The sequence below is a fragment of the Anoplolepis gracilipes genome, unplaced genomic scaffold, assembly GCF_047496725.1.
Source record: "Anoplolepis gracilipes unplaced genomic scaffold, ASM4749672v1 Contig23, whole genome shotgun sequence".
Classification (NCBI taxonomy): domain Eukaryota; kingdom Metazoa; phylum Arthropoda; class Insecta; order Hymenoptera; family Formicidae; genus Anoplolepis; species Anoplolepis gracilipes.
The window spans coordinates 218842-245079 of record NW_027328674.1 but is presented as its reverse complement, the minus strand read 5'-3'; the positions used below and the strand labels follow the sequence as shown (position 1 = coordinate 245079).

General features: G+C 38.2%; 2 protein-coding genes and 3 pseudogenes across 2 annotated transcripts; 1 reads left to right on the top strand and 4 right to left on the bottom strand.

The window, feature by feature from the left end:
- Nucleotides 1-5253: 5253 nt before the first annotated feature.
- Nucleotides 5254-6570, top strand: LOC140675888 (NADH-ubiquinone oxidoreductase chain 5-like; annotated as a pseudogene).
- Nucleotides 6571-7803: 1233 nt separating this feature from the next.
- Nucleotides 7804-8604, bottom strand: LOC140675931 (cytochrome c oxidase subunit 3-like; annotated as a pseudogene).
- A 2585-nt stretch (nt 8605-11189) lies between these two features.
- LOC140675930 (cytochrome c oxidase subunit 1-like) lies at nt 11190-11980 on the bottom strand (annotated as a pseudogene).
- Nucleotides 11981-15937: 3957 nt separating this feature from the next.
- LOC140675929 (uncharacterized) lies at nt 15938-16288 on the bottom strand. The gene has a single exon (XM_072910528.1). The coding sequence runs from the start codon at nt 16286-16288 to the stop codon at nt 15938-15940; it is 351 nt and encodes a 116-aa protein (XP_072766629.1).
- A 74-nt stretch (nt 16289-16362) lies between these two features.
- Nucleotides 16363-17908, bottom strand: LOC140675928 (uncharacterized). The gene is made up of 3 exons (XM_072910527.1): nt 17526-17908; nt 16887-17223; nt 16363-16812 (listed from the first exon to the last, which is right to left on the bottom strand). The coding sequence occupies exons 1-3, from the start codon at nt 17906-17908 to the stop codon at nt 16363-16365; spliced, it is 1170 nt and encodes a 389-aa protein (XP_072766628.1).
- Between the last annotated feature and the right edge of the window lie 8330 nt (nt 17909-26238).

Sequence of the window (26238 nt, the reverse complement as noted above, 5' to 3'; positions counted from 1 at the left end):
GTGGTGGTTAATTCTCGATGCGTGTGTCTATGGTGATGTGTACGTGTATGTTTGTGTTTAGTAAGAGTGATGACGACGAGGTGGAGTGAACATTGGTTTATATTATCGCTATTACTTAATTTACGTTATTCTATCGACGCGTACTTAATATTATGTTTCCTTTTTATTTTTCAGGTACTGCGACTAGAGTGACAGAATTAAATGGGTAATTATAATAATATTAAGATGTTCGACCGACTTGGTCGTTTCTCTTCCCTTTTTCAGGTGTTGAGGGGGCGGACCAGAAGGTGATATACCGGGTGGCCGGTAAATAGGTAAGAATTTTCATTGGACAATTAATTAATTATTTTCCTTCATTTTTAGGTAGGTGATAGGGGAGAACCAGTGATGGGGATAAAACAAGAAAAGAGAAGAAAAAGAAGAGAAAGAGAGAAAAAAGAAGGATGTTCTAGCCGGAAACATAATAAAAGGTATTTATCGGCCTTAATCTATTTTTGATAACAACTATATATATAAAAAGAAAAAGAAAATAAAAGAATTTTATAGGTGCTTAACGCTTACTATGTCTACTTAACAGGTGACGTATGGAGTCAACGGACGGCGACTGGTGTCAAGCGGAGGCGCTGGACGTGACAACGCTATGATGCTGTACGGGACACCCGTATGGGCCGAGGATATCAGCGGCAACCGGAGGACCCTGGGCACGGGGTCCAAAGGAAAATGGCATTACGGGTGGTACGTGTTTACCGTACAGTGTCATTCGAAGCGGCGACTGCTTTGGCGGGGATTCCTCCCGTGGAGCTTCTCGCGAAGATGTACACCGATGTGTACCGACGCATGCGAGGGCTCCGGGAGGCGGGGCGGAACATCGTCCCCCGGGCGAAGATTGCGGAGAGGCGGCAGCACCATAGAAAGATGCTGGAACGGTGGAAGCAGCAGTTGCTCTCTCCGTCTGGCAGAGCTGCGGGGCGTAGGGTGGCTGAGGCCATAGGGCCTCACTTTGAGGCCTGAGTGGAAAAAAGGAAGGGGGGAATGACCTTCCGTATGACTCAGGTGTTCACGGGGCACGGCTGCTTCGGCGAATATCTGGACCGTATTGGGTAGGAGACTACGGGCAAGTGCCACCACTGCACCGACCCCCTGGACTCAGCGCAGCACACCCTGGAGGTGTGTCCTGCGTGGGTGGAAAGCCGGGCGGAATTGTCCACGGCCGTGGGAGAGGATCTCTCCCTCGTAGCCATAGTGAAGGCTATGGTAGAAGGGGAGGATAAATGGAGGGCGGTGGCCTCTTTCTGTGGAGTAGTCTTCAGCACAAAGAAAGAGGCGGAGCGAGAAAGAGAGAGAGAAGGACGAGAGAGACGCCGGGGGAGGGAAGATAAGACCCCTCCTCCCTCTCCCGGGAATTCGGGCGAGAACCCCCAACAGCAGACCCCCACCCTTGGAAGCCGACCCCCACTAGTAAGTGGGCGGTCGGACCAGGGGGCCGGAGCAGGCAGTGGGGTGGACAAGGAAGTAGGACGAAAATGACGATAAAGGGGGGGACACGATTATCCCCCCCCCATTACGTCTCTGGTGTGGGAGAGACGCAGAGCCGGAAGTGGGGTAGGAAACGGACATTCCACCTCCGTCTACTGCAATCTGGGAAGGAGAAGACCCCGGTTGGTATCCCGGGGTCGTAATAGGGAAGGGACGCTCCTGCGAGTGCTCGTTGGACTCAGGTCCAAGCGTGTGTGTGTACGAGACGGGCAGGAGGAGGGAAAGTGCCGATGGCGAGGCCCTCCTTTCTGCATAAACCGTCTGGGAAGGATACCCAGGGAGGGTTTTAGTGGGTATTCCGGTGCTTCCTCTATAGCGCCGGCGAGTCCCACATACCCCGGCCAACCAATACCAGGCCGGGGATGCGTAAAGGCATTTCCCCCTCGTAACAAAAAAAAAAAAAGGTTAGGTTAGGTTAGGTTAGGTTAGGTTAGGTTACCTCCCTACTCCTTCCCGATGATGCGTCACCTTGACATGGTGGGGAGGCTCTGTCCTGAAGCCCGGGAAACCGGAGTGGAGAGATAGCTAAAAGCGCATCTTTAGCCGGATTTCCTCTTGGACCCGGGCTCGGGCAGGATGCATAGCACCGGCATGCATACCTGGGTGTCGGACGCGTACGAATCGGTTCCTGCTACAGACGCGACGGTCGCGGCGGAAATGATGGTGAACGCCACATAGTACGCCGGGGGCGAAAGCCCTTAAGCCGGAGCGTGGCTGGGCGGGGGTTGAGGAGTAACAAAGACACTACGCGAGGGCCTTAGCGTGCCCGCCTGAAGAGTGTCCTCCCTTCCGGAGGAGTCCTTTTCAGAAGAGCCGATCGGATGGAGAGGCAACCGATGCTGATCGGGCTCCCCGGGTGCCGATCCTGAAGTGAGGCTTACGCGTCGCAAATCCCAACAAGACGGGAAGCGAGCGGTCGGGGCGCGGCTTCTTGGAGGGAGGCGGATCTACGGGTGCCGACGAGCCTCCTGGGACGGTCGCGCTTCCGGGCCATCTCGGTGTCGGGGGATCCTCCGGCTCTTCGGGGACGGCGGGTTTGGCCGGCATCGCTTTGGTCGTTGTAGGGTAGTCGCCACCCTACGATGCAGGGTTCGGGTAGGACCTCGACCTGTTGGCTTGACAGCAGGGCGAGGTGTCAGGGGGTCGCTCATCTCTGATTCGGGTCTTGGTGGTGGGTGATGGAGGGATTTTCGGCTGGATCCGAGTCCCAAAGTCACCAAACACCGCAACAGGGGTCCTCTTTCCTCTGTATAGGAAACTCGAAAGACGGATCGGTTGACAGGACGCCCGATGTAGGTTGAAGGACCGCAGTCCCGATGCTATACACGGTACGCACAGGGGTCCGCCTTCCCCCTCGTATAAAAACGCGGAGGCGGGGACACGGGTCAGGAAGCCCGATGTGGGTTGAAGGACACTACCGTCCCGATGCTACACACGGTTCGAGCTGGGGTGCGCTTACCCCCTGTACAAAACACGGAGACGTTCGGGGCAGGATGTTGATCGACAATGCGATAACATCCTGTGAAATGGCTGGTGCCTGACCGGGGGAAACCGGTTCGCGTTGATTGGGGCGTCGTTGCACCGAAGACCCCTCCGAGCCAAGTGCCGTTGGGGCTAGTACGTGTCTCGACTCCTTCCCTGGGAACTCGTCCAAGGGGAAGGGCTCTGCTGGATCGGGAACTGGAAGCGGGAACCTGTTAGTAGTGGAACCCAGAAGGGGTTCTGCGAAACCAGGGCCCTGCGGAAGCTTCTCGTCAAGGTGGGGACCCATGAAGCGCGGCCGGACCGCCAATACAGGAGTCCGCCTAGTGGTGATTTGTCTTGGCCACTATAATAACCGAAAGACGCACGCGAATGGCTACCCTTCGAGGGTGGACACCGGAGGCAAGAGTGTGAGCCAGGGGTGTCACCCGGGGGATGCCAAAGAGGTGTCTGGTCCGGGCGAGTTTAGGGCTAAAAGGGATGTCGCCCCGGTCTGGTCAAACGGCACGGCCCGCACGACCGTGTACGCGGCCGGACCACTATGGTATAATTAAATTATTCTATTATTTATTTTTTTTGAATTAATATGATAAAATTTTTATTTTTTTTTTATATTTATAATTTTATTAATAAAAAATAAAAAAATTATATTTTTTTATAATTCATGTTTTATTTTTAGATTTTTATTTTTATTTAAATTTATATTTAAAGATGATATTTGAATTAGGGTGAGAATATTTATAGGGTTTGATTTTTATTCATTTTTTTTATTAGCTTTAAGGTTTTGAATTTTAGCTTTAATAAAAATAGTTATTCAGTTGGAGGAGAGGAGTGGTAGGCTAATTAAAATAAATTATGAGAAAAAATTGTTAATATTTGAAATTATATTATTAATTTTAATTATTTATTTTTCTTCTATAAATTTAATATTATTTTATTTAATGTTTGTGAGTTAAGATTAATTCCTATGTTTATTGTCATTATTTATTGAGGGTTAAATTTTGAACGAACCTCTGCATCTTATTATTTATTAATATATACAATATTTATTTCTTTGCCTTTATTAATTTATTTATTTGAAATTTATAAGCATAATATAACATTTGATTTTAATTTATTGATAAAAAATATAATAATTAATATAGGATTTTGAGATTATTTAGTTTATTTTATAGCATTTTTTATTAAGCTACCAATTTTTATTTTTCATGTTTGGTTGCCTAAGGCCCATGTTGAAGCGCCTGTTTATGGGTCAATAATTTTAGCTGCTGTTTTATTGAAATTAGGGGGGTATGGTTTATTACGTTTTATTATAATATTTATTTTTCAAAGGAATAAGTATAGGTATGTAATTTTTAGAGTTGGGATTGTAGGAAGGTTGTTTATTGGTATTTTATGTTTAGTTGAAATTGATATAAAAAGTTTGGTGGTTTATTCTTCTGTTGTACATATAAATGTAATAATATGTTCAATATTAACAATAATAAAATTAGGATTTATTAGTGCTTATATTTTAATAATTTCTCATGGCCTATGTTCATCAGGTTTATTTTTTATAGTGAATTTATATTATGAGCGATCAGGGAGTCGGTTGATTTTTTTTAATAAAGGAATATTAAATATTTTTCCGTCTTTAAGAATTTGATGATTTTTATTATGTGCTGCTAACTTTTCTTTTCCTTTTTCTTTAAATTTTTTTAGAGAGATTTTTATAATTAGAGTTTTAATTAGATGAGAGATATCTGTTATTATTTATATAATAATGATTTGTTTTTTTAGGAGTGCTTATTCATTATATTTATATTCATATATTCAGCATGGATTTAATTATTTTGAAGAAAAATTTTCAACAATTTATTTATATAAAAGATTATATGATTATTTTGATTCATTTAATTCCTTTAATTTTAATAATTTTAAATTTAAGTTTAATACATTAATTTTTTTAAATAGAATTTAGTTTTGTTATATTAGTCAATATAGATAATATTAATTATTAATAAATAAGTAATGTTTATTATTTATTTATTTTATTATAATGTCATTATTTAAGTAGTTTAAAATAAAATATTAATTTGTGAAATTAGTGATATAAAAAAAATTTATCTTAGATTATTATAAATTTATTCATTTTTTATAATAATTATTTTTATGTTATTTTTTTTTATAAGATTATATTTAAATTTAATAAATTTAAGATATATAATGGAATGATTATTTTTTAATTTTAATTCAATTAATGTAGAATTTTATATTTTATTTGATTGAGTCTCATTGTTCATTGGGGTAGTTATATTAATTTCTTCAATAATTATATTACATAGAATAATTTATATAGACGATGACATATTTATTGATCGGTTTATTAAGTTAGTAATTATATTTGTTTTATCAATAATTTTAATGATTATTAGCCCTAATTTAATTAGAATTTTATTTGGGTGAGATGGGTTAGAATTAACTTCTTATTGTTTAGTGATTTATTATCAGAATTATTTATCATATAATTCTGGGATAGTGACAGTCTTATGCAATCGAGTGGGAGATATTGGGTTATTAATAAGAATTGGATTAATATTTACATTTTGAAGTTGGAATTTAAGTTTTATGGAAAATTATAAGTTAATTTTAAGAATAATTGTTTTAGCAGCAGCTACAAAAAGTGCTCAGATTCCTTTTTCTGTTTCATTACCAATAGCTATGGCCGCCCCGACCCCAGTATCAGCCTTGGTTCATTCATCAACTTTGGTTACTGCAGGGGTTTATCTAATAATTCGTTTTAATAAATATTTAATGAATAGGGGCATTGAGAAAATTATATTATATATTTCAATTTTTACTATATTTATAGCTGGGTTGATGGCAAATTTTGAAAATGATTTAAAAAAAATTATTGCTTTATCTACTTTAAGTCAATTAGGGTTAATGATAATAATTTTAAGTTTAAGATTTAATTTTTTAGCCTTTTTTCATCTATTGACTCATGCAATTTTTAAGTCATTATTATTTATGTGTGCAGGAGTTATAATTCATTTAATGAATAATAATCAGGATATTCGATTATGTGGTAATTTAAATGAGTTTATTCCATTTACTATAATAAGATTTTATATTTCTAGATTAGCATTAATAGGAATTCCTTTTTTAGCCGGATTTTATTCTAAAGATTTAATTATAGAAATTATCTATTTAAATAATATTAATATTTTTTTATTAATAATAATTACTTTATCAATTTCTCTTACTGTGTCATATTCTTTACGATTGATTTATTATATTTATTTTGGCTCATTTAAAAATTCAAGATTTTATTATTATAAAGAAGATAAATTAATGAATTTATCGATGTTTGTTTTATTAATCTTAAGGTTAATTAGAGGATCTATATTAATGTGAATATTTTTTTTTGATAATTACTTTTTATATATGAATGTAAATGTAAAAATAACTACAATGTTATTATTATTTGTGGGAGTATTATTAAGGTTGATTATGTCTATAAAAAATTTAATTAATATATTAATATTTAGTTATTTTTTTAGATCTATATGATTTATAAATTATATATATATATGAATTTATAGTCCTATTATAATTTGTAGATTAAACACCTATAGGATAGATAAGATATGGATTGAATTTATGGGAAAGAAAATTATTTATAGGATAATAAATAGATTAGTAATTAAGATAAAATTATTTAAAATTTATATATTTATTTTTAATTTCAGTATTAATTTTATTAATTATTTTTTTTATTAGTTAATTAATTTTTAAAGTAATTTATATTTAAATAGCTTAAATTTCGTAAAGCATAATATTGAAGATATTAAGATAATAAGATTTTATTTTTAAATAATTTATTTATAAATAAAGAAAAATTTATTATTTTTATAATGAAAATATAAGGTTTTTATTAATTAAACTATATAAATGAATAAAAAAGAAAAATTAACTAGAATTTTTTTATAGATTCAATATAATTATTAACAATAATTTACCTCTTTTTTGGTTTTAGTTAATAATTTTTAATTAGATATTTATTAAATTTATGAAATAAAATGAAACCTTTCATTGAATGTTGAGTTAGAAGCTCAAAAATATTATTATTTCAAAAAATAAATTTTATTCGATGTGGTTCTTTTAGATTAATTGAAATTAATCAAATTTTTAGGTCGAAATTAAATGTAAATATTTACTTTAAAAGAAAATTAAGATTTAAATATTAAGATATTTAATTTTTAATTGCAATTTAAATGTTATTTATGTTTAACTAAAATCCTGAATAAAATTTATCAAGAATAAAAAATAAATTTATAAATGTAAAAAAATTATAAATTTTAATTAGTTTTTCAGTCAATTGATTTTTCTAAATATTCAATGATTAGGCCAGAAATTAGAATGAAAATGAACAATAATGAGGAAAAAATAATAATTTTATTTATAAAATATATGTAAATTAATGGGATTAAGAGAGTAATTTCAATGTCAAAAATTAAAAAGATTAAACTAATTAAAAAAAATTGAATTCTAAATGGGAGACGAGAATTAGATAGAGGATCAAATCCACATTCAAATGGTGAGATTTTTTCTCGATTTGCTAATGATTTAGATGAGATAAGTAAATTAATTAATAAAATTAGAGTTGATAGAATAATAAAAAATGTAATTATATAAATAAAAGTTAAAATTATTTATATTAAAATTTTTTTAATTTTTTTAATTGGAAATTAAATGTAATATGAATATACTATATAAATTTATAAAATAATAAATTAATTTAAATTAAGTAATATTTTAGTATCTTCATCAATAAATAGAAATATATAAAAATAATCAAACAACATCTACAAAATGTCAGTATCAGGCTGCTGCCTCAAAACCAAAATGGTGAGATTTTCTGAAATGAAGAAAATTTATGCGAAGCAAACAAATTGAAAGAAATAGCGTCCCAATAATTACATGAATTCCGTGAAAGCCTGTAGCTAGAAAAAAGGTTGACCCATAAATAGAGTCAGCAATTGAAAAAGGTGACTCGAAATATTCAATTATTTGAAGGGAGGTAAAATAAATCCCAAGTATAATTGTTAATAAGAGGCTTTGATATCTTTCATTAAAGTTTTTATTTAAGATAGAATGATGCGTTCAAGTTACTGTTATCCCAGAGGATAAAAGAATAATAGTATTTATTAGAGGGATATCAAATGGATTGAATGGTTTAATGCCTAAGGGGGGTCATAATTGACCAATTTCTATGGAAGGGGCTAAAGCAGAATGAAAATAAGCTCAGAAAAAGGAAATAAAAAAGAAAATTTCTGAAATAATAAATAAAATTATCCCTAAGCGAAGGCCAATATATACATTAATTGTATGAGATCCTTGAAATGTTGATTCTCGTGTTACATCTCGTCATCATTGATATATGCATAATAATGTGCAAGGAATAGAAATTATAATTAGATAATTTAATTTATGAAATCATATAATTATTGAAATTAAGTTATTAAATAATCTGAAAGAAATAATAATAGGCCAAGGTCTAATTGATACTAAATGAAATGAATGATTTTGATGTAATTTTGTCATAATGATAATACTATAAAATTTGATTATAATTATTTATTATTTATTTATTTGAAATAGTAAAAATTAATTAAATTTCTCTTCTATATAATGTAGAAAGAATGGAAAACACATAGGCCTGAATAATTGATACAGATAATTCAAGAATAAATAATAAAAGTTGAGAGGAGATTATAATTAAAAAAATTAAGAAATTATTAATAATTTGCCCAGAAAGATCCTAATAATGATAAAAGTAAATGTCCTGCAATTATATTTGCTGTCAGACGAATTGCCAACGTGAGAGGCCGGATAATCAGACTGATTGATTCAATAATGACTATAAATGGTATTAGAATGAAGGGAGTTCCTTGAGGGGTAAGATGAGAAAAGAAATCATTAGTGTAATTTAAAATTCTAAATAACATTATAGAAATTCACAGGGATAAAGATAAAGAAAGACAAAAACTTAAGTGACTAGAAGATGTAAAGATATAGGGGAATAAGCCTATGAAATTATTTACAATAATAAATAAAAATAAACTAATAAAAATAATTAAATTAGAATAGGAATAATTAATTAAAATTTTAAATTCTTTTATTAGAAAATTTAATAAAAAATTAAAAAATATATGTAAACGAGAGGGGATAAGTCAATATTGATATGAAAAAATAAGAAAAATAATTAAAGTTCTTAATCAATTTAGAGAAAAATTAATTCTAGTTGAGGGGTCAAAAATAGAAAATAAATTTATTATCATTTTCAAATTCATTTTTTAGGATTTGTTAAAATTATATTATTATAATAATTAATTTTTAAGTTGATAGGATAAAAATAAATAATGCTTAAAATCATAAAAAGTGAAAATATAGATAAAATTAACATTATTGCTCATATTATCGGTATTATGTGTGGTATAAAAGAATATTTTTGTGGGGGTGAAAATATTTTTAAATTGACAATTTAATGTTTTTTAATATTAAACTAATTCTTTACATTAAAAATAGGGTGTTAGATCTATTATAATTTGACTTAAAAAGTCAAAACTTACTTTCAGTCATTTAATGAATGTAAAAATTATATTTTATATTTATTAATTATTCAATTAAAATAAAAAAAATTAGTTAAAAGGTAAGAAGTCAGTCTTTGAAGTTAGGAAAGTTTGTTGATTCAATAACAATGAGTATAAATGTATGATTTATACCACAAATTTCAGAACATTGGCCAAAAAAAAGACCTGGTCGGTTTATAATTAACATTGATTGATTTAGTCGTCCGGGTGTAGAATCTATTTTAATTCCTAAAGATGGGACTGTTCAAGCGTGAATTACATCTATAGATGTAGTTAAAACACGAATGGGATAATTATATGGAAGAATACAACGATTATTTACGTCTAATAGACGAAATTCATTGGGGTTTAATTCATTAGTAGGAATTATAAATAAATCAAATTCAATATTTAAAAAATCTGAAAGTTCATACCTTCAATATCATTGATGTCCCATAGATTTCAGGGTAATTTTATTATTAAATATCTCATCAGTTAAATATAAAATTTTAATTGATGGGATGGCAATAAAAATTAAAATAAATATTGGAAAAATAGTTCAAATTAATTCAATAGTGTGGCCTTGAAGTATAAATCGGTCAGTAAATTTATTATTAATTATTGAAATTATAATAAAAAGAATTAATAAAGTAATGAAAATTAAAATTATTATAGTAAAATCATGAAAAAAAATTATTATATCATATGTAGGTGAATTAGAATTTTGAAGGGAAATTATTCAAGTATTTATTTTTAATAAAAGAATTTATCTTTATATATAGAGTTTAAATCTATTGCACTAATCTGCCATATTAAAATTTTTTAAAGTTGATAATTTTTAATTAAATTGAAGGAATTTCATTATATCTGTGATTAACAGGTGGTAATTTTCTTAGTCATTCTAATGAAGGATTAAGATAGAATATATTTAAGACAAGACGTTTAGATGATAGGGATTCTCAAATTAAATATATTAAAAAAATTAATCTGATGATAGAAATTAATGAACCAATTGAAGAAATAATATTTCATGAGAGGTAGGTGTCTGGATAATCTGAGTATCGTCGAGGTATGCCTCTCAGCCCTAAAAAATGTTGTGGGAAGAATGTTAAATTTACACCAACAAATATTGAGATAAATTGAATATTTAAAAAGTAATTATTTAAAGAATATCCTGTAATAAGAGGGAATCAATGAATAAATCTTGCAATAATGGCAAATACAGCTCCTATAGAAAGAACATAATGAAAGTAGGCAACAACATAATATGTATCATGAAGAATAATATCAATTGAGGAATTGGATAGTATAATTCCAGTTAATCCCCCCATTGTGAATAAAAAAATAAATCCTATAGCCCATCAAAGAGAGGAATTATAATTAATTTTTGTACCATGAAGTGTTGTAATTCAACTGAAGATTTTAATTCCTGTTGGAATTGCAATAATTATTGTTGCTGAAGTGAAATAGGCTCGGGTATCAACATCTAGCCCAATAGTAAATATATGATGAGCCCAAACAATAAAGCCTAAAAATCCAATTGCTATAAGAGCATAGATTATTCCTAAGGCACCAAAGGTTTCTTTTTTTCCTCTCTCATTTATGATAATATGGGAAATTAGCCCAAATCCTGGGAGAATAAGAATATAAACTTCGGGGTGACCAAAGAATCAAAATAAATGTTGATAAAGAATAGGATCACCCCCTCCTGACGGATCAAAAAATGAAGTATTTAAATTTCGGTCTGTTAAAAGTATTGTGATTGCTCCGGCTAAAATTGGGAGGGATAAAAGTAAGAGAATTGCTGTAATGAGAATTGATCAAACTAGAAGGGGTATTTTATCAATTGCGAGATTTTTATGATGTATATTTAAGATTGTAGAAATAAAATTAATAGCCCCTAGAATAGAAGATATTCCGGCAATATGAAGAGAAAAAATTGTTAAATCTACTGAAGGACCATTGTGAAATGTATTAGAGGCTAAAGGGGGATAAATTGTTCATCCAGTCCCAGTTCCATCATTAATAAAATTACTTAATAAAAGTAGAGAGAGTGAGGGGGGTAGAAGTCAAAAACTTATATTATTTATTCGAGGGTAGGCTATATCAGGTGAACCAAGTATTAGAGGGACAAGAAAATTTCCAAATCCCCCAATTATAAATGGCATAACTATAAAGAAAATTATAATAAATGCGTGTCTAGTAACTATTGAATTATAAATTTGATCATTATTAATTAGTGCATTAGATGATCCTAATTTTAAACGAATAATTATTCTTATAGAAGATCCGATTATCCCAGCCCAAATTGCAAATAAAAAATATAGAATGCCAATATCTTTGTGATTAGTTGAATAAAGTCACTTATTCATAGTATATTTTTATTGATAATAAAATTATTTACTAAGTTTAAGTGAGATAATAATAGATATCATGTCTGATTTAAGTAATAAATTGTAAATTTATTTAAGAAAATTTTAATTTTCTGATATTACATTAAATGTGTTATAAAAATAAAAATTTTTTATATATTTTATAGTTTAACTAATAAGAATATTAAATTGCAAATTTAAAGAAATTTTTAATAAAAAATTAAAATATTAGAATTTTTAAAATTTAAAAATTTTTAAAAATTTTATTGTGTAAACTTTGAAGGTTTAAAGTTTATAAATTTAACTTAAAATCTTAATATTTAAAATTTATTGATTAAGTGGGGTGAAAATTATATATCTAATTTTAAAAAATTGTATACAAACTAAATTGAAATTATAATTAATGAAAAGATTAAGCTTAAAATCATGAAAAAAATAAATAATCTATATGAGTAAGAAAATTTATATATGTATATTGGTTTATTAAAAAGCTTAATTTTAATTGAATAAAAATATATTATTAGATTTATTAAATTAATATAAACATAAATTAAAATGAAAGAATTTAAAATCATTAAAATAAAAATAAAGTAAAAATTTGAATTTAATAAAAAAATATAGACTATAGTTCATTTAAAAATAAAAAACGTTAGTGGGGGAATTCTGGCTAAATTAAAAATTAATAACAAACAAATTAAATTAAAATTAATTGAAGGAAAGTTATTACTTAAAGAAAATCTAAATGAAATTTTAAAATATATAAAAATTATAATAATAATTAATGGGATAAGTGTATAGAATATTAAATATGAAAATCAGATTAGGGTTTTAAAATAAATTAAAATTAATATTCATCCGGTTAATTGAAAAAAACATTAGGTTAATTGAAGAAAATCTTAATAAAATTTTAAAATTTATTGAATTAATTATTTTAAAGGCGGAGATAAATGCAGATGTTAAAATTATAAAATATAGTAAAAAAATTGGAGAGTTAATAAGTGAAATTATGTATAAAGGAATAATTTTTTGAATTGTTAAAAAAATAAATAATGAATATCAATCTAAAAAAATAGCAACAGAAGGGATTCATGAATGAAATGGGGGGATCCCTAATTTAATTATAATAGAGATAAAAAAATTGATTATAATAAAATTTATTTGTATATATATAAAATTATTAATAATTAAAGTTAACATTATTATTAAGGAAGCTAAAGCTTGAATGAGATAATATAAAAAAATAATTTTTTTATTTTTTAATTTAATTGATAAAAAACAAATGAATAAAAAATTATTAATTTCCATAATAAATCAAATTATTAATAAATCGTATAAAAATAAAGAAATAAAAGAAAAATAAATTAAATAAGACAATAAAAAAAATTTTATGAATAAATTATGATGCATATAAATAAAATTAATTTTTTAGTTGTATTAAACTTTGAATAAATATTGAATATTAATATTATATTTTAATGTATTATGAAGCATAAAAATTTTTGAAATTTTTTGAGATAGTTTAAATCTATTAAATATAAAAAAATTAATTTAAATGAAAACATATATAAATTATGTATGATTTATTCTATCAAAATAATCCTTTTATCAGGCATATCATTAAATAAATTTTTAGTTATTAATAAAATTTAAATAGCAAAAATAATTAATTAAATAAGAGAAAGATAAAATTTCTATATTTAGGGTATGAACCTAAAAGCTTAGAGAATTAGCTTTCTTACTTTAATTAAATAAATATAAATTAGTATAATATTTTTGAAAATTGACTATTAATCATTAGTTAAAATTAAATATGATAAGTAAATTTAATTTAAAAAAAGGTTATAAGTAAATTTAAATAAATAATTTAAATTAAATTTGTATTAGTAAAAATAATAAAAGAATTTATTAAAATTAAAGTAGTTATAAAGATTAATTAATAAATTAAATAATAAAATATTATAAATAAAATTATTATAAAAATTGATTTTTTTAAAATAATTAGGTATTATAGAATTAAAAAAGAATAATTAGTTAAAATAAAATTCAGAGGGAGAGAGTAATTTTATTTAAATTTAATAATTGACTATTTTAATTATATGTATTTATAAAAAAAAATATATTATTAAAATTAAAATTAAAAAACTTATCTATAAATAAAATAATTAATAATAATTAAAAATCTTATTTATATAAATTTAAGGAGAGTATTTTATAGAAAGTAAAAAAAATTAAAAATTTAAGTTTTTATTTATATATACATTAATATTATTTAATAATTATTATTTAATGTTAATAAAATATTTTAATTATTTTTATAAATATATAATTAATTATATATATTTAAAATATTTAATTAACATTAATTATTTAATATTAATTAATTAAAACTTATTAATCATTATTTTTAATTTAAAATATTAAAAACCTAAAATATAGAAAAAAAAAATTATTTATTAATAAAATATTTTAATATATTTAAATAATTATTAATAATTAATAATAATGATAATAATATAAAAAAGGGGGGGGGGAATATTATTTAATTTTTTTTTTATGTATATTATAAATTAAATTTTATATTCATATTAAATTTAAATTTAAATTATTTTCATAATTTGTTTTTAATAATTAATAAATATAATTACAAAATTAATTTTTTTTTTTAATTTATTTTATAATTTAAAGTATAAATAAAATTTTAAAAAATTATATAAAATTTAAATAATTTAATAATATATAAATTAGTATTTATAATAATTAATTAAATAAAAATTTATAATAGAAAATTATAATTTATTATTAATAAATAAAGTGCCAGCAATTGCGGTTTATACTTTAAATAAAAATAAATTTAAATAATTATATATAAATATAAAATATATAAATAAATAAATATATTTAACTAATTTATTTTTTTATGGTGAAATATGAATAGATATTAAAAGTTAAATAATTTTATTTAAATTAATAATAAAATTAAAAAAATTTATATAATAAATTAGGATTAGATACCCTATTATTTAAATGAAAATAAAATATAATTAAATATTAAATGTTAATCATTAAAAATAAAAAATTTGGCGGTATTTTATGATTTAGAGGAACTTGTTGATTAATTTGATAATCCACGAATAGAATTACTTAATTTAATTTTTATATATTGTTGTTGAAAAATTATATTAAAAGATTAATAATTTAAAAATTTAATTATAATTATAATTCAAATCAAAATGTAGAATAGTTAAGATTTAAATGAGTTACATTTAATTTAATAAGGGGGATGGGCTAATAAGGGGGAGGGGAGCACTTGGTGGAGACATCCAATCCCCAACCATGCCCCCCTCTAATGTCATCTTCTCCTTTGAGGAGAGGGCGACTGGATTGTCCCCCCTCAATTGCTCGTCAAGGCCTTAGCTTCATTGTCAGTGGGGGTAGCCGATGCAAGGAGGGACCCAAGCTCCCATCGGAGTCACTCTCCTTCTCCTGTTTCTCCTCGCTGCTGTCATCTACAACAGCCGCTGCAGCGGCCGCAATCGCCGCTTCTGCCGCCGCCTCTTCTTGTCGGCGTATGCGCTCGGCCGCCTCCTTCTGCGTCATAACTTGTTCGCAGAAGAAGGCAATCGCCTTCCAGGATCTCTCATCACCCAACATCTTCGTAACCATGGTTGGCAACGAGAGGTCGTTGCCAACCACTGAACAGAGATCACGGCGCAGCGTGTCCCACGCCGGACACTTCTCCAGCGTGTGCCGCGCCGTGTCTCTCACCTCCTTACAATGGTGGCAGGCCGTGGTACCTTCCTTGCCGATTCGATACAGGTACTCACCAAAGCACCCATGCCCGGTGAGCACCTGTGTCATCCTAAAGGATACCTCACCTCGGGCCCTGTCTAACCATTCTTGTAGACAGGGCCGGACGGCCTCAACGCGGGTTCTTTAACCCGCAGTCTTCGGGTCAGATAGGTGGGCACTCCATCTCTCCACCATAGACCGCTGGGCGTGGATCCGGATGGTCTTCTTGACCCTGGCTGGTAGAGGGCCATGACCCCTCCTGAGCCCCCTTTCCCAATTATACCGCTCCGCGTACATTGCGGTCAGGAACTCCAAGGGGGGCGAACCCGCCAGGACCGTGGCCGCCGCATGGGACACCGTGCGGTAGGCCCTTATCACCCTCACGGCCATGCTGCGCTGTATGCGTCGGAACTTGTCCTTTGCATAACGCATGGCCACGAGATCCGTCGCCCATATTGGGCATTCATACAGGGCCACCGCATTTACGGTGCCCATGTATATACGGCGGACTCAACCATCCAGTCCCCCAAGGTTTGGCAGGAGCCTACCCAACGCCGTGGAGAAGCGCTTCACCTTGGGGCAAGGACATTGAAGTGGTGTCCAAACTTCCACTCGCCGTCCAGTAGGAGACCGAGATATTTAAGCCGGTTCCCCACCGAGATAGAAGTATCTCCCACCCGGATATGAGTCCTTGGCGGTTTCCCAGAGGATTTACTGTGAAAGTAAAGAGCCTCGGTTTTTTGAGCCGCCACTCTAAGACCCATACCAGTGATGCTTTGTACCACAACTGCCACCGCTGTCTCGGCCTTGGCTGCTGTATCCCCCAGCTGCTCCCCGCGGCCACCACTAATGTGTCGTCTGCATAGCAGATGGCGTGGCAGCCACGAGGGAGAGGAAGGCAAAGGACTCGGTTGTATGTGAGATTCCACAGTAGGGGTCCTAAGACTGACCCCTGCGGAACCCCGCATCGAATTTCCCGTCGGCATTGGAGTCCGTCTTGTGTGACGAACTCCAGGCTCCTATCCCGGAAATATTGTCTGATGATCTCCACAAGGTAGGGAGGGACCCTGTATTGCAACAAGGCATCCATTACTCTATCCCAGGGCAGGGTGTTGAAGGCGTTTGCGATATCTAGTAATACCGCAAGTGCCACCCCGCCCCCTTCCACGGCTTCTTCCGTGAGGGACGTAACACGACTAATCGCATCCACAGTCGAACGTCCCTCGCGGAAGCCATATTGCTCCTCGTGGAGACCACCCTCTCGGGATATATGTCGAACAAGTCGTTTTGCAATGATCCTCTCAAAGATCTTGCTGACCTCGTCCAGCAGGCATATTGGTCTATATGCCGACGGGGTTCCTTCTTCCTTGCCTTCCTTGGGGAGCAGGACCAATTTAGCCTGCTTCCATTGCTGGGGGAAAGCGCCATGTCTGAGGCATTTATTAAATATGTACCTCAGATGTTCTCCCAGAAAGTCCAGTGCCCAGACTCATATCTTTCCAAGCACGCCGTCAGGGCCAGGAGCTTTTCTTGATCCTATTCTTTTGACGGCGCGCTGAAGTTCGTTGCTGGATATCTCCTCGTCCTCCTCTAGTTCATAAGGTCCCCCCAGGCCGGGACCCCAGTTGAGTGTGGACTCCTAAACCACTAGCGGGAAGAGGGTGTCCACAACATTCCTGAGGACGGGAGTATCCAGGGATTCCGTGACGGGGGGCGTGTCCAGTTCCTATACTTATTCAGAACTATTCTGTATGGACGCCCCCATGGGTCCGTGTTGAGGGATGACAGTAGCTCATCCCAACAACTGGCCCTGGACTTCCTGATAGTGGCGCTAAGGGCGCATCTTGCGGCCCTATAGGCAGCCAAGGCCTCCTCTCGGATCTCCGGGTTTCTTCTTCTGGGAATACGAAAGAGGGTGCGTCGCGCCTGGACAGAGGAGCGCCTTAATTGCGCTATTTCCTCCGTCCACCAATAGACGGCGTGACGTGGGCGGAGGACCCTGGCGCGTGGCATGGCTGCGTCGCAGACTTCGCGCATAACGCCCCGCAACCATTCCACATCCAGGTTAATGTCCCGCCTTTCCTCTCCCTCCGGGATACCCCACAAAATGGTCATTAAGGCCTCTTCTAGTTTCTTGGGGTCCAGCTTTGTGAGGGTCCACCTACCTGTGTCCCCGCCTCGAGGTGGGTGATGTACCCAGTAATGCACGGCGTCCAGGACAAATTCAATGTATTAGTGGTCCGAAAAGGTTTCCCCTCTCGAGTCACCCACCACGCGCCATCCTCGCACCATCCTCTTTGCCCCCTTGGAGCCGATCGTTATATCCACGATCGACTCCTCTTGGGGCCAGACACATGTGCTCACTCGGCCTTCGTTAATAACGTGAAGGCCGAGCGAATTCACCCACCTCACCAGGGTAGTTCCCCTGGTGTCCTGCCTCGACTCACCCAGTGCCGGAGACTTGACGTTAAAGTCTCCAGCTATTATGAGTGGATCGGCAGGGAGTATGTTTCTGACAACATCCCCCACCTGTTCAAGGAGTGAGTCAAACTGGGCAGGACTTCAACTAGGGGGGACATAGCAACTAATTATTGTTGTGGACCCCCACTTTGCTGCAACATATCCGTTCCCCTTTCCAATACATTTGAGAGGGGGGGTGTTATTTGTTGCAGCACCGACCTCGATTGCCGCCGTGCTTCTTGCATTCCCCAGCCACGTAAGCTTTGCTGAGATCTTATAGGGCTCAGCAACAATGGCCAGCCCGATGCCACGCTCAGCCAGGCTCTGATAAAAGAGATTCTGTGCCTGACTGGCGTGGTTTAGGTTAGCTTGGAGGAACCTGACCGCCATTTATTTTGGGTGATCAAGCTCCTCCGGCTTTGCCTCTATCTGCGTACCCTCCCCATCATCTTTCGGCAGAGGGGTATCCTCGGGCTTTTTTTTAGAGCCTTTCCTTGGTACCCTCTGCTCGAGGGGTTCCCCCTCTTATCACCCCCTCTTTATCCGCGAGGACCTCTCGCATTCGGCTCGCCAACGCATCCGCCTTTTTTTTGTTGTCCGGACCCCCAACCTCAAATAGTTGGACACCGGTAACTGCCTTTCTGGCCTTCAGGCCATTAATTTCGAGACTGGCGAGATCTATACTGTCCATCGCCAGTCTCAGATTCTCCTTGTATTGGCCGGATGGGCATGTAAGCACCATCGCAGTTGTACGGGGGACTCTCCTACGTCCATTTTCCCTCCCCTCTTTTTTGGTTGGGAGGGAGGATTGGACGTCGCAGGCTTAGGTTGAGGGCCCTGTGGTTTATTGCCTGGCTCCTTTGCCTTCGCCTTAACATTCGTGGTTGCCGGAGCCCGATTGTCACCTTTTTTGGTGGTTTTTTTGCGAGCTTTACGCTCTACCACCTCCGACCATGTCTCCTTTTTCCCTGTGAGCGGGGGAGGCGAAAGTGTTGTCTTTTCGGTGGGTTTCGCCTTACCCTTGAGGGCTTGTGTCTGCCCTTCGACAGGGCCTTGTCGGCCCCTTTTGGGTTTGGAGAAGGCAGCTTTTCCTTTTTTTTTGGGAGGCGGCTGGGGTCCCGCTTTCAGTGGATCTTGCCCTCCGCGGGCCTTTTCCCCTTTCCTCCTCCTCTTTCCACCCTCTCGCGGTCCCTCCGTTTTTGCGTCAGGGGCCGTGGGAGCGGGTCCCACGTGATTCTGCTCTTGTCTTCCCCGGGGATTAGAGGCCTTAGCCTCCTCTCCAGCGGTAGACGGGACAGGAAGCGGAGCCGGAACAAGCTTTTTTGGAGCAACCACCGCTCCAGAGAGCCTTAGCGTCTCCATCTGCTTCGCGATGGGATCCAGGAGTGCTAGAACTGCATCCTTTTGGTCCATCAGCTCATTATATTTTGCCCTCAGCTCCTCGGGCAGATTCGGAGGGAAGGCCTTCGATGGCCGCGGTACCCCCTTTGATCGTCGATCCCGCCTGTCTTACGGGACCTGTCCTTGCCGGGGGGACTGCTGTGTCCATCTTCATATCCTCCCTTATATCCTTTTCCCCCTGTATAGGAAGGGGAGAGGGGGCAGTCCCTCCCGCTAAACAAGGAGAGGTGGGATTCCGATAATCCTCCTCATCCGACCTCACCACCAGCCTCTTCCTTCTTGTGTTCTTGGGTAATGTCCCTAGATGAGGAAGAGTATGGGGCGGGTAAAAATACAAGGGGAGGAAGAGGAGCTTTCTAGTTCGCACCTCCCTTTTCAACTCCGCATTTTCCTCCCGGAGCTTTGTCAGTTCCTTACGGAATTCTTTAAGCTCAGGGTTCTCTCCCTCCCTGATTTGTCTGGCCATAACTGTTGTAGCTGCTCTCAGCAGGACTACAGTGTCTTTGACCTTCCTGACCAGAGACCCTTTCATTCCGTTGGAGCAGTCCGCCACCTTATATAGGATGGTGGAATGCTCCATGAGTTGCGCCGCAATTACCTCGGTGGATTCCAGCAAGAGCAACTCTTCCATCTCCTTTTCATCGTTGAGGAGACGTTTCCACCTCGCTGATTTAGAAGGATCCGGAAGCAGCGACTCTGCCGCCCTTCTATCTCTCTTCTCTTCTTTTCTGCGTCTTTGAGCTTCCTTCTTTTTTTTGGCGCCTTCCGACATGTTTGCCGATGACCGGTTGATGGCCTTTGCCCCGTTTCTCCTTTTGCTCCTCGACTATATTTTCTGCCACCGAACTGGTGACAGAAATATTGTCATTCTCCTCTGCGATCTTATCGCGGATCTCCTCGCCATCTATGGAGTCTGCCTCCATATTCTCATCATGAGCGGAAGTCCTCTCCTTCTTGAGCCAGGAATGGTTGTATCCCAGCACACGTGCAGAAAAATCTTCCGCAGCTGGCCTGACCTCGTTGTCCTTCGCACTCATCAACGGGGATGGAGGGGGGTCATGCCTCATCCCACTCGTGCTTGGAAGTGGGTTCTCCATCGTCCCTTCGGTTTCCTTCCGACGGGTGAGGGGGAGTTGGAAGTTAACATCTTCAATCCTAGTGATGCGCAACTTCTCCATCCTAACCACGTGTTCTCTGTTTGTTGCAGAGGCTAACCTCGCACTGCTCCTGTAGGGAACCTGACGTGGACGCGTTGGCCTAAGCGTCATCCTAACCGAAGAGGAATCTTCGGATATATCGCCCGAACGCAACGGACAGGTGGACCGCGACCAGATTCTTTCCCCAGCGTTTTTTCCCTCCTCGTTGTTATTATTTTTTTTATTTATAATATTATTTATTGATGGGTCCATTTGAAAATAATCCCACTTTCCCCTTGCAGCTCTCCATTTATTTATTTAGGGGATCTCTCTATCGATCCTTTTCGGTCATTTCTTTGAACATCGATTTCAATGTTTAAAACATTTTTTTCGTTCCGCGGCCCTCTTATGACTGGTCGGGCAATTATTGCTTTATCTTTATAGGAGGTAAAGACGTGGAGCCGACAGTGCGTAGCGGCGTTATTTGTTTCTTTCTTAAGATTATGCAGCTGTATTTGTCGATTTATTCATTTAGAGGATCTCACTATCGGTCCTTTTCGGTCGTTTCTTTTGACATCGTTTTTAAATAATGTTTTAAAATATTTTTCGTCGCGCGATCCTTTTTATGATTAGTCGGGCGATTATTGCTTCATTTTCGGGAGGAAAAACGTGAAGCCGACAGTGCGTAGCGGCATTATTTGTTTCTTTCTTAAGATTATGCAGCTGTGTTTGTCTGTTTCGTTGTTTAGAGGATTTCGTTATTGATCTCTTCCGGTATTTGTTTAGATATCGTTTTTAATGGGTCTAAACATTATTTAATGGTAATGGTTCTCTTCTATTGCGCGACCCGTTTTTTGTGACCGATCGGACGATTATTGTTTATTTCGTGGAGGGGGGGGGGGAAACGTGGAGCCGACAGAACGTAACATATTTATTATTTATATTTATAGTCAAATATACATGATAATACCCACCCACTGTGCGAAACGTTATTCTTCAGCGCAAACATCCGTACTGTCGGCGTATATGTTTTCATTTAGCAAAAATTTTATCTCACGCTTTGTCGTATAGATTTGTAACCGAATATTTGTATCGATTTCATCGTACGACAACCACTTACGGCGCTCGAGAAAGCACGTGGGGACGCGATTTTTAATAATTTTTAGCAGCCTTACATTGACGCTTGCAAAATTACGCCAGAAATACTCCCCTCCTCATTACGGTTTGCGATATTACAAATTGCTCGCAGTACTTTGAATAGTTTAGTATCGCATCAGTTGTCCGTACATAAGGTTGTGCTAAAAAATGTGCTCCACAAAAGAAACCAACAAGATGAATTTTTACATTCCGATTGAGAACGGTGAAATTTAATAAAAAAATGTAAGTTTTATTTATTTTCTAAATATTATTTTTTAATATATATTTTAATATTTTATATAGCGTTTCATCTCATCGTGCGGTTTGCATACTTGGTTATACCTTAACCCCGACATCTTACAAATATTTGGAGATTGGAATAAGCGTTGGAGCTATGTCTTATGTGGAATTGATACTTGGTGATAACCGAGGCAATCGAGTAGTATTGCCTATCGTACTCTGGCACTTATTGATGCAGAAACGTACAGACATTGAACGATATGTACAATTGACTGAAAGTCAGCCATTATAGATCTGCGATCTATCTATCCAAATGATTAAATTAAACGGATCGAGGATTGTTAAATTAACATTATCTAATAAGTCTTTGTATATGCAACCTTAAACATTATTACATTTATTCAATTTTGAAAATTATATCGATCATATGCATTCATGGTTGTGTCAAAATACACATCTCGTGAATAAAAAGTTTAAACAATTTTGTAACGTTTTGCAACGTAACAATATTATTAATGTAAATGATGCTGTGAAAGCGATTCGCGAGGTTAGGTTAGGTTAGGTTCCTCCCCCCGGTGCAAACAGTTGCACCCCCGCCCACACCCTTTCCCGACCAGGATGCAATTCGCATCCTTATTAGAGAGGAAGTGGCTCGGGCTCTCCATGAGAAGCCGAGTTACACTGGAGAGAAAGATCCCAATAGGGTTCCCAAGGTGGGAGAGAAAAGGGAGACAAAGGAGAAAAAGGGACAGGAGCAGGAGTGGAGAGAGGTAAAGAAAAAAAGGAAGTCGGGGAAGGGTAACGGAGAGGTCCGACCCAGTAACACTGAGGGCGGAAAAGATGGGAAGGAGAGGAGAGGGGGTGGCGATAAGATCAAAAAAGATCTACAAGACAGCCCTCTGAGATGTTTCAGGTGCCTCACAATGGAGCATCTGAGCACCTCCTGCCGCTCTGGAGTGGACCGTGGTAACAGGTGTTACACCTGTTAACCGGTGTGGTACACCTGTAACACCACTCCATGGTGGGATGCAGATCGGCCCCCAGGTGCCCCTTATGTGGGGACCTGGGGGTCGACGACGGTCATACTCTGGGTGGGGAGAACTATGTTCCGTCCCCCCTCGAGCGGAGAATAGGGGGAGGTGGAACACACCTCTCCCTCTGTCATCCCCCAATAAAGGGGGATGACGGTCAAGTGGGGGAGTAGGAAGGGGTAAGACATAGTCTTTTCCCCTCTCCCCCACGGGGCAGTGAACTCGGGGGGTCTTTTACCCTCCTCGCCCCAAAACGGCTTTCAATCAGGCCATTAGCGGGGGCGGTGAGAGTCATATTCTCACCTCTCCCAGGGGTCAAGGGGAAGTGGGTGCGGGAACACCCACTCCCCATTGCACCTTGGCCCCAGGGAAGGCGGCGGGGTTGCGTGGTGGTCCCGCAACGCCGCCGTTAATGCGTCACTGAAGTTTCTCTCAGTGACGCATTAAAAGGCAGGAATCTCTTCCGACCATCTGGGGGAGAAAGGCGGGGGTGGGTCCTGGTTGAATGCTAACGCGACACCAGAGCCCACCCGCCAACCGCCGAGAGGACCACCGTCTGGTTTTAGCGGGTATACCCCGTTAAATAGGGGAAGTACCACATACCCCCGGGGAGTTCCCGCCTCTCGGGGGATGCGTAACGCATTTTCAGACGAAAAAAAAAAAAAAAAAAAGGTTAGGTTAAGTTCCTCCTCGTCGTGCGCCACCTTGTCGTGGTGAGAAGGCTTAACCCTGAAACCCCATGGAACACCCACACGGCTCCGGCCAAGTTGGGATAACTTCCGAGGTGGAAGGGGAACTAAGAGCGCACCGTACCCTTAGTAAGGGTACAAGGGGAGCCCAGCGATTCCCTTAAGGACTGCGCCCACCCCCTTGGGGGTGGTTTAAAGCGCGAACCCAATCGCTGGTAGGGGTAGGCGGCCCTAAGTGCAATCGCCCGGTGGTACGGCACCGTTGGGGGAGGACTGCTCCTCGCCCGTGACACACTGCTGGGTGCTCCTGGCACATAAGGGTTTCCGCGCGTGTGGGTGTTCCCGCCGTGCGGCGTCCCTCGGGGGGATGTGGGTGCTGGTATGGGCTGGCGTCCCACAATCGTGGGGCTCCATCTCGCGTGCAGGCGGCTCAGTGGGTTCTACCCCTGAGTGCGCGCCGCGAGGAGAGCGGACGGGCCGATGGATCTCCGGAACTCCCGGACCCATCGGGCCGGGCCTCTTCCGAGCCGCTCGAACGTTTTCCGAGGACGGGGTCGGGGAGGCGGAGGAAGGCCGGCGCGGGCCGCACGGGCATAGCCCAACGGCGCCGGGTCGGCCCGGCCGTCGGAGCCGCTCGGACGTATTCCGAGGCAGGGTTCGACGGCGGGATGGAGCCCGACGGTGCATCGCGACCGTTTCCCTTCCGAAGCGGTGCATTCCGAAGTCGGGGCCCTTTGGCGGGAGGTAACTTCCGTCAAGGACGCGTGCAAGCTGGTCGCCATGACGGGTAAGACTGGGCCGGGGAGCGGCGACCCAGTCCCAACCGTCCATGGGGCCCCCCGGGTGGCACCACCCGCTGCGGTATCCCGGAGGTCGGAGGCCGGGAACTCCCGAAAGCCCATGGAGGCGTCAAAACCTCCATGGGTGAGTAAGAGGCCGGGGACCAGTGCCGGGGATGTATGTCCCCCGGCCCGTGTTGTATGTCACCCCCCCGGGGGAACTTGGGGCCCTGTCGTGGAGTGTTGCCGGTCATGTTTCGGGACACTCTGCGGCAGGTGAGGGTACACCCTGGGTGACGGAGCCGCAGCGGGGAGCGGGAATTAACGAAGAAATGAAGTCATTATCAAAAACAAATATGGAGACGGGCGTAAAGAGAAACACTGCGAGTCTCGCGGGAAGAAAAGGAAGGAGAGCCTCGGTCGGGGCGACCGCTAGTGTCCTGTGGTCAGGGGAACTAGGTTACTGACCGACCTGGAAAAAGCGACTCTAGACCCGGTCTTGAGAAAGATGAGGGCGAGACCGCTTAAAAAGGAGAGAAGCGAGAGCAAGAAAGAAAGGACCGGTGAGGTTATCGAGGTGGAGGATGATTCCGACGTTGACGGTTCGGAATCGGCCGGCTCGACGAACTCACAGAGCGATACCGGGTCCTTCCTCTTTGAAAAGAGGAAACAAGGTCGTCCGATAACCACGGGCGAATATGAGGTGAAAAAGACTATGGACCGGATCAAACAGGTTCAGGAAGAACTGGCTCTGTTCCAATGGGTCTATGACAGGTCTGCTCTACCAGGGGAAAGGAATAAAGCCTGGAAAAAGCTAAAATCGCAAAAGGAAATTGAGGAGGAATTGAAAAATTCTCCGGCAGCTGATGTCTGCGCAGAGATTCTCACCGCAACACAGGCGGTGGAGAAGGTGGCGAAGGTCTCCAAGAATCTCAAAGGAGACCTCGTCTGGCTTCTTAAGGAAGCCGTGCTGGTGACCTCTGCGGGGGCGGTTACCCTAGCCAGTAGGGGAAGCATGTCCTCCGATAAAGTAAGGAGGCAATTGGAGAAGAGTAAGGCTCAGTTTGGGGCCCTCATTGAGGAAAATACCAAACTGAGAAGGGACGTCGAAGAACTGAAGGGAGCGAGCGGTTCCCTTCAGCGCCAGATGGAGGAGTTGACGCGGAGAGAGACCGCGCTTAAAGAGGAGAATGCACTCCTAAGGAAAAGAGTGGAAGAAGGAACGCCTATCAGGAGGAAAGAACCTTCCCTGGAGGTGGCTCCAAGTACCCCTACCCCTGCCCCTCGTACGAGGAGCAGAAAGGGTACGGGAGTAATTAATTATGCGGAAGAAGGCTCCAGCGAAGAGATGGAGACCGAACCGCTCCTGGGGAAAGGGGCCCCAGAAACCGATTCGGTGGTTCCTAAATCCATGGGGACAAACACATCCCCCGCGGGATCATACAAAGGAGGGAAGTTCCTAAATATAAAAGGAAAGGTGGGACCTGACAAAAGGGAAGGGAAAAATAAAAGAAAAAACAGAAAAAAGGGGGCGGCAAGGAAATTGGAGGTACCGCAACCCCAAGGTAAAGA